At 40.3% G+C, this 9,665-nt stretch overlaps 1 protein-coding gene across 3 annotated transcripts in view; it reads left to right on the top strand.

Moving 5' to 3' along the window:
• mfsd1l (major facilitator superfamily domain containing 1-like) overlaps window positions 1–9,665 on the top strand; it is a 45,882-nt gene continuing 36,217 nt past the window's right edge. Inside the window, exons 1-4 of one of the 3 annotated variants that reach the window (XM_041230168.1) lie at window positions 1–363; window positions 1,783–1,883; window positions 4,263–4,369; window positions 5,634–5,689. In XM_041230168.1, coding sequence (XP_041086102.1) covers window positions 342–363; window positions 1,783–1,883; window positions 4,263–4,369; window positions 5,634–5,689 — 286 coding nt within the window. In that variant the 5' untranslated portion in view covers window positions 1–341. The other 2 variants (XM_041230165.1, XM_041230166.1) reach the window with 2 other exon arrangements.

Here is a 9,665-nt window from a genome sequence, read left to right as displayed (position 1 = left end):
AGAGGCAGACTCCTATATGCGACGCAGGATTTTTAGGAGTTACTAGAACACAGCATGTGTACCATGGGATTGTATAAATCACCGCAGTGACTTTTCAAATCTGAGCTGAGCTATGCAGAATCTGCACATATTTCTGTGGGAGGAGTTCAGTGACGTCACGGAGAGGCCCTCAAACAATTTGTATCTCCGCGATTCTGTGCAGAGACGCGGTTAGTGCGGTCCGAACCAAGCAGCACACAAACAATCAAGAGAATAAACAATTAGAGCTGAAAGTTGGTCCAGTGCAACAGAGAGTGGACTTGTTCAATCAATGCGAGAGGGTTCGGTTCCTGTGTGCCGCCATGGCCAAGCCTGCAGAGAAGGGTGAGTCTCCGTGGCAAACAATTACCTTCTGTGACGTGACGTACGAGTTTTGGATAAGTGAAAACTGGAATACGATGTAAACATCCGCCCAGTCTGTACTCTGTCACGCGCTGTCTCTGCATCCCGAGTGAGTTTGAATAACGCTGATGTGTTTTTATGCATACTTGAATGATGAACATAGCTTTCCTCATTTTTCTGTTTAGGAGCGAGACAAAAATCAAATGAATGACACGTGCAGTGCATTCGGATTTGAAACCAGCGATATTTCATAAACAGCAGGCAGTATCACGTTCTGAATCGTGCATAATTATTCAATTTCTATTTACTGAAAACAAAAAACATGAATGCAGTCTCTGACGTTGAAATAGTACTGTTTAATATGATGTAGTTACTGCAGTCCCCTTGAAACTTTCTGTCACTCTCCAGATTACGGCTAGTGCAAAACAGTTAACTCTGCTTACCCAGGCTCCTAATAATACCACCCTCTGCTTATCACCACACTGAAATGCCCCTGCTGAATATAAAGGGTTGTGTGGAATCACCTTCAGCTTTTTTGAATTTGTTTCAGTAATAGCATGTGTGTGCCACTAATGGAGTTCTGATTTGTTTAGATATTGGATGTGCAATACAGGAAACTAGCTTTGCACTCAGCTGTACATTCTAAAGCAGTTGAGTACAGCACAGTATAGAAATAATTCACTTTTTTTTATAGCTAACAATATTTCTCAACTTGCTTTGTACTCCCATTAGCTAAATGTCTCAAATGTGGTTTTGAAAGAAACACAAGTTATAGGACCCATTTATATTCATTTTAAACAGATACAGATTGTATTATTTTAAGTTAAAGGAAGCACTCCATTTCTGTGCCATGTCCTTGGGTTAAATGTTCCCACTTGCACTTGTTTACTAGCTAAAAACATGGTGGTTCAGTGGTTAAAGAAAAGGGTTTGACACAAGGAGGTTCAAATCCTGGCTCTGCCACTGACTCGCTGTGTGTCACCCTGAGCAGGTCACTTAACCTTATTGTGCACAGTTCTTTGCATGAGACATAAAACGAAGGTCCTATTGTAAGTGACTCTGCAGTTGTGATGCATAGTTCACCCTGTAGTGTTTGTAAGTCGCTTTGGATAAAAGCGTCTGCTAAATGACTGATTATATGTACATTAATAGGGGAAGCGGTTGATTAATGACGTTAAAAAAAAAAGTAATTTAAGGGGTGGGAACAATTTCAATCTCCATACTCAATTCACCAGTAAAGTACAATAACAGGCACGTTAATACGGAACTAAAACCCTCAGCCTGAGCCCTGCTTGTACCCCAAACCAGCATGTCAGACCCCAAGGGGGGTGGAGTTTTCTATAGAAACATGGACCCAGGAGTTAGAATCATGGTGCTATATCTTGAACTCTCTTTCTGCAGCCTTTTACAGATTCCTGGTGCTGTTCTTCAACTGTCTGCTCACCTTCGGGTCCTACTTCTGTTTCGACATTCCCAGTGTCCTCCAGGATCAGTTCCAGGGGGTGAGTAAAAGACTAACAGCTTTCCCACAGGAACACGGTCCCTGCATCCAACATGCTGGGTTAATTATTATGAACCCTTCATAGTGCTGGACACATGGGTCATTCCATGCCAACTGAACCATTGCCGTTTGTGAAGTCACAGGTCGAAGTGGACATTTAAAAAAATAAAATAAATAAATAAATAATGTCTATCATTCATGAATTCAGCGTGTCTGAAAACCCCTCAGGTGAATTTTTCTAGGAAAATCTGAGACAGATGGGCAACAAAATGTCCCTTTTCTGTTTGAGTTGGCGTGGAATGACCCCCATGCATTTCTTCATGGTGTTGGACAACTATTGGCAAATGTTTTGCATCACCCTATAGAATGGACTAATTTAGTTTCTTATTCAAATGAAACCTACTGAATAATGTTGCATTAATTGAATTACATACATAAGAACATAAGAAAGCTTACAAATGAGAGGAGGCCTTTTTGCCCATCCTTCTCGTTTGGTTGTTATTAGCTTATTCCCAGAATCTCATTAAGCAGCTTCTTGAAGGATCCCAGTGTCAGCTTCAACAACATTCCTGGGGAGTTGGTTCCAGACCCTCACAATTCAGTGTAAAAAAGTGACTCCTATTTTTTGTTTTGAATGCCCCTTTGTCTAATCTCCATTTATGACCCCACTCCCTTGGTTCGACATTGTCAATACTTTTTAGAATTTTGAATGCTTTAATCAGGTCGCCACATAGTCGTCTTTGTTCAAGACTGAATAGATTCAGTTAATTTAGCCTGTCTGCATATGACATGCCTTTTAAACCTGGAATAATTCTGGTCATTCTTCTTTGGACTCATTTTTTGTATCATGCATTGTACAGTTTTAACATTACTTCCCTTGATTTAAATTCAACACTTTTCACAATTTCACTTTTTTTTTTTTTTTGCTATTAACAATACCTGATAAGAGCAATTGACTGAAAACGAAACCTAAGCTGTGAACTCTGTCACACGATGATCGTATTTCATGCTAGGAGTACCACACACACACACTACATCATTGGAAAGCCCCTAGTCTGTACTTTTAAACAAGTCAGGTAGATGTCAGAGTAATATGCGTGTAATCACCGGGCTGAGCGTAAAGAGTTAAATAAATATTTGCAGGAGTACAATATAACGGGTCATTTTTGTAAAACTGTATTATCTGGCTGAAGAGTCAGGAACATAACCCCAATTTATAACATTGTTCCTATGGGAGAGTGTGCTTTGACTTACCACGCGACTTTCAGTAACCGTGCGTGCGTGCGTATTAGTGGTCATGGGGTCTACATATATAATGCACAAACAGCAAAGTGTTACTAGTCTGTAGGTACACAAATAGAGCACTAGACATTTTCAAATAGATGATTTATTAAGTGATGACAAGTTGACTATGTTTACCTTGACTACTTGATTCTCAAATAGTCGTTCTACCCCTACCACATAACCCACCTGCTCTGGACCGCAGCCATAAACCAATTAACAGGTTCTGCCAGGCAGCATATTCATTGTGTGAGTTCCACTGTGACACGGTGACAGCTCAAATAAGAGTCTGCTTGTGCTTCAGCTCTGCGTAGGAGGAGTTAACTGCTCACTGTTGCTGCTTGAAAAAATACAGGCCTTTTTCTCCCAGCAATTGAGCCACATCAGCTTTTTTTTAAAATGTTATTATTATTTTTTTTTTGCTTGCTAGTCAAAAACCAGGTAAGTCTGGAGGCCGAAACCAAGCAACGAGCAAGACTGAGAAAACATCAGGACTGAGGTTCACACATTATGATTAAATCAGTTAAAATGTCCATGTCAGCAGTTAATACTTCAAGATTTTTAGTTGGGTATTTTCTGCTTACCAAAAGGTGAGAGACAGCTCTGGGCCTCTCTCAATAAATAATTTCATGTCCAGGCCACACCTTTTTACGAAATGTTCTTTGCTATTGTAATTGATCCAATTTAAGTAATTGTAGCAGAATTGTTCCATTAGTCTTTCCATTAGCAACACAGATCTCAAATGTGAAGTTTTGAAAGAAACACGTGTTTTAGAACACATGCATTTTTTCATTTATTAAGTATAACACATTTTCTCTGATTTCACCTGAGCAGTGTCTTCTGGGTCATAAGCAGATCAGTCAATGGGAAGCAGCTGATTGGTTATTGACAGGAAAGAATTGAAGGGTGGGGACAATTTCCAGGTAGAATGAACATCAAACTTTATGTAAAAGCATTGATATCAAACAGGTTTCTTAAAACTGGTATAGCATAAATTTGTGTTAAATATTTTCAAAGTATGTTAATGTTAGTTTACAGCCTAATAAAGGGGTAGATATAAAGGTGCCATGTTCTCTGACAGTTTTTTCTGTTTCTGTAGAACTTGACCTGTGTGAATTCGACCATGACAAACAGCTCCGACTGTGTGGAGGGGCTGGGAATGAGCCCCCAGGAGTACAACCTGCTCTACGCTGTCTATGCATGGACGTGAGTGACAAACACACACACACACACACACACACACACACACACACACACACACCACTACCTTCAGTTATGTTATGTTGGATGACCTATCTACACTGACATATATACACAAATTGAGTCTCACACACACACACACACACACGCACACACACACACAAGTTATGTGATGTTGAACCTACTCTACACAGATATACACCTGGACTCACACACACCAATGTGTGTGTGGTTATGTGATGTTGGATGAGATGCGACAGATCAGATACACCTCACAACTCAGAGTGTATGTGTGTGTGTGTGGTTATGTGATGTTGGACGAGATGTGACAGAATGCACTAGTAAGACCTCATCTTGAATATTGTGTTCAGTTCTGGTCACCTCGCTATAAAAAAGATATTGCTGCTCTAGAAAGAGTGCAAAGAAGAGCGACCAGAATTATTCCGGGCTTAAAAGGCATGTCATATGCAGACAGGCTAAAAGAATTGAATCTGTTCAGTCTTGAGCAAAGAAGACTACGCGGCGACCTAATTCAAGCATTCAAAATTCTAAAAGGTATTGACAGTGTCGACCCAAGGGACTTTTTTGACCTGAAAAAAGAAACAAGGACCAGGGGTCACAAATGGAGATTAGACAAAGGGGCATTCAGAACAGAAAATAGGAGGCACTTTTTTACACAGAGAATTGTGAGGGTCTGGAATGAACTCCCCAGTAATGTTGTTGAAGCTGACACCCTGGGATCCTTCAGGAAGCTGCTTGATGAAATTCTGGGATCAATAAGCTACTAACAACCAAACGAGCAAGATGGGCCGAATGGCTTCCTCTCGTTTGTAAACTTTCTTATGTTCTTACATGGACCTGAGTCTCCCACACACACACACACACACACACACACACACACTTCAGTACACTACAATCTGCTCTACACTGTCTATGCATGGACCTTAGTCTCTCTCTCTCACACACACACACACACACACACACAATTCAATACACTGCAATCTGTTCTACACTGTCTACATGGACCTGAGTCTCTCACACACACTTATATACACTACAACCTGCTCAACACTGTCTATACATGGACCTGAGTCTCATACACACACACACTTAAATAAACTACAATCTGCTTTACACTGTCAATACATGGACCTGAGTCTCACACACGCATACACTTCAGTACACTACAACCCACTCTACACACAATGCTTCTCTATTAGTGAATGAGATTGTGGGTCTCTTGTAACTACAGTGCATTTCTCATTCACAGTAATGCAGTGGTGGTGATCCTGGCTGGATTCCTCATTGACAAGCTGGGCAATCGCTGTGAGTGTCTGTTTAATGAATGTGTTATAAACCAGCAAGCTGCTCTCACCCTTATAAAAGTTTACAACAGTCATTCTGCAGTTTCTTCCCCCATGCTTGTGCCGTTGTATTTGCATTTAACATTGTTTATTGTGGTTGGCCATGTTACTTCTCGGGACTTTACAATGCTGATCTATCTTTTTCATTTTAACATACTTTTATAATACGTGCAGTAATATTAGTGTGCATTTGACGCAGAAATCCTGGCCTGTTATTGGTTAAAACCTCATCATAAGAGGAAAAATAGATTTACCTATTACCCTAACATCCTTACACCACCGGTCAATAGTCTCTGGGCCCGATCTTCCAAGCACAAAACCAATTTTGCGAGGCACAAAATAACGCTTTTAAAAAGCAAGCCTTAACTTGACGCACATCCCTCCAGCACTCACACAAGCACAGAATTGCAGGAGCTTTCCATGGTACCACTATGGGAAACACCCAGTGATCACACAAAACTACATCCACATCTACAATAGACCTATCTGCAAAGTGGTTGGTAAGGGGAACGGGTATAGCGGTGATGCGATGCAGGAGTGACAGGCAGACAACGGTTTCCAGTGCAAAGGTGCTTTTATTTATAATCTAGGTCTGGTGACCGTAAAATAATAAATCCCCGGCTATACACAACAATGTGTAAAGCGCGGGGATAACAAAGCAGGGCACAGTCCTGAACAAAAAATGAACACACGGTCACCAGTCCTGGGTGAGTGCAGACGTGCTTGTGGTGGGTGAAGACACTGTATTTCGTGACGGTTCCGTGCAGTGGTGATCCGGATTGTGCTGACCCTGGTCGACAGCTCCGGATAGGTGAGTTAACTGTCTGGTTGTGCAAAACGCAGACAATTACAAAACAGACAAAACACAATACACAACTCTTTTCACTTTCTGCACGAGAGCTCCTCTCTCAGTCCTTATCTCTGCTGAGCTTTTACCCAAATGAAAGAAAAGATAAGAGTCACCCTGGCCCCTATATGTACTCCCGCATGACATCTAGGTAAATGGTTGCAGCTGCCCCTCATTTACCTTTCAGGTCAATAGGTCCTACAACAGAGTCTCGCTTCCTTCCAGGCTGACCGACTTCCCTGTCCCGGAAACAAACTGTCAGGCCAGCCCTTCCAGATACTTCTCCTCTTGTTCTTTAGCGCCCTTACAGGTCGGGAGAGAGATTTAACACCAGAACTCATTGTATTTCTGTCACACCTATTATATAGGATTATAGGACAGGAAGTCCAAAGAACGATTCACTGTTTTAAAATATGTTTAAAAAAATAAAAGCTGCAGGAAGCTGCTATCTCGACCGTTCTTTCAGACCGAAACATTAGGCTACTATTTACTTTACGCATCCAGAAACACAGAAAACAGCTGCCGTTGGTATTTATTCTTATCCTCCGATCCGCCAGGCAACTCCACAAACTGGATTTCGATGCCACAGGGATCAGGTTGCTGATCCTCTTGAATGAAGCTCCTGTTTTATTTTCCAGTAAATGCACAGTTTGAAGAGTTGGCGGGTCTCAATACGATGATAAACAGCTAACTATTCTCCAGGTAGTAGCCTAATTGCTTAGTTTTCTTTATCGTTAAACAGTAAACAAGAACCTATATAATAACTTTGTTAACCGCTAAGTCAAAGGCTTTGTTAATACTATTGAATGTAGCTTTCTCTCAATATCATTCCCATCCTCTGTCTTTCTCATCTTATCCTCTCCCTCTCCTCACACTCTCAGACAGCACCGATTCAGCACGTCCCGCTCTGTCAAAGGGTGGTTGGACAACACACACTGTTCACCCCAGTATCACATGCACACTTCGCAGTGAACATTGTAAGAAGTTCAACTGTTTAATTACTTGCAGAAAGTATACTGGACAGAGGGCTTTAACATAACTGTCCAGTGCTTGCGTCAATTTGAACCTAAGGTAAATCAGGCTTAACTAGCCTCCTCAGCTGGTACATTCTTGGTGCAGAATGAGGAGTAGGCCTACAGTAGTACGGTATAGTATGATATGTAACATAGACCGAGCTGGCAGATACAAAACAACTATCTGTATAATTAAATCAACAACAGTAAAAACAGACCCTTACACAGTAGTATAAAACCCCTCCCTACACATCGATCCATCAACAGTTTGCATTTCCTTACCTTGATATTTACATTGATTTTAATATTGGGCGTTTTGAATGCAAAGTTATTGTTCAAGAGGGGCTACATTCATTCCACTGCTCGTTCAACCAGTTTTATTTTATTCAAATGAATTGCGTTAATATACAGTATATATTAAAAAAAAAAAAAAAAAAACAGGCGATTCCAGGATGTTTTGTGTTTTAAGCAGACGCACTTATTGGCGATTTTACAGTTAAAAACACACACATCATAAAAATCAATTAACAGAAATTTCAGTTAGGCTATAATATTAATCCTAACAAAACCATAAGGCTTCCCAGCTATCAGCTTGGAAGCAGAATTGAGATCAGATCGGACTAATAACGAGTGCAAAATGGAATGCGTAAATCAGTTTAAGGGCAGTTTAAATAAGAGCAGTTGCAATACATTAAATATAGTTATATTTAAGAGCAAAGTTGGATACGAGCAAGTAGTAACTGCAGCAGAGTATTTAATTATGGATGGACAAAACATGCAGGTGACCACTGGTACATTTTACAGGAGGAAAAAAACAGATTGTAACAGAAAACTAAAAAGTAAAAAACACTGCACTGATTAATTGAATAGGTGAAATGTAGCCTGCTCATATTTGTGAGACACTTGTCAAAATTAAGAAGACAAAATCAGAGGCATCATTAATTCACCTTTCTTCTTAGGGAACAGCATCAGGTAAATCTGTAAAAATCTGTGATGGCCTGTGACCAGGATGGCTTGCAGGGGGACTTCAGACCAGAAACAGACTCAAGAAGTAGCGGGTGAAACTGAGGCACAGGGACGCTCGGTGTTTTATTAATAATAATAGAAAAGTAAAGATTTAAACAAACAAAACAAAGGGCACGTTGGCCAAACGAATAAACAAATAATAAATAAAACCGCAGTGAACAAAACAAACAAGTATCATGCCTGGTTTTAGCCAGCACATAAAGCGATTGTTTTTAGTTTAGTTTTAAATCCCCTCGCACAGACTTAACGTCTCTCCTCACTCTTACACTCCACCTCGAGTGCAGACAGAAGGCCGAGGGGTTAACTAGCTATTAATTAAATTACCTTATTACCCCTTGGCCACAGTCTGAACGAGATTAAATAAGGATGCGTGACTGTCAGCTAGTTAAATAATCAGTAGCTGATCAGTCACACACCCTCACAAGGTTAAACAATACATAATAATAATAATAATAAATAATAATAATAATAATAACAAATAATAATATCGGACACCATGCTAATGCCTATGATAATGATAAACATTAGATACAAATGTTTGCATGTGGACAAATGTCATATGCATTTGCTCTAAATGATTTGAATTGCTCTAAAGGCTAAATTTAAACGAATATGGCAAAGTTTGTGAGGATCGTTAGGGTTTTGCAGTGCACAGAATGATTCTATAAAATGTGCACATTGCTAAATGCCTATCCTCAGCAACATTAGTTTTGTTAAAGAGCTGTGTGGGACTAGTTTACATCGCAGTGCTCACGAGGCTCAACCAAAGGCTCCTTTCACTTTTCAAGCCCCTCACCAGGAAATTCTACAAGATATAAGGACACAGCTGACTGTTGATTTTATTTTTTAATAGTGTTATTTATTTCTCATTAATATCAGAAGTAGGCCTACTGGTATACATGCATGATCTGCATACCATGCCATTGCCTGTACTGTGCCATGATATGGGCAGTGGGCATGGTGAGGCAGGGCAGTTAGAAGGGGGAGACTTTCAACAGGAGAATTATTAAGGGATACACATGTAGATCAGGGCTTCCAAATGTTTTCAGCAT

This window comes from Polyodon spathula, chromosome 26 (genome assembly GCF_017654505.1).
Source record: "Polyodon spathula isolate WHYD16114869_AA chromosome 26, ASM1765450v1, whole genome shotgun sequence".
Lineage (NCBI taxonomy): Eukaryota > Metazoa > Chordata > Actinopteri > Acipenseriformes > Polyodontidae > Polyodon > Polyodon spathula.
The sequence above is the reverse complement of the archived record's forward strand: the minus strand, read 5'-3'. Positions and strand labels throughout refer to the sequence as shown.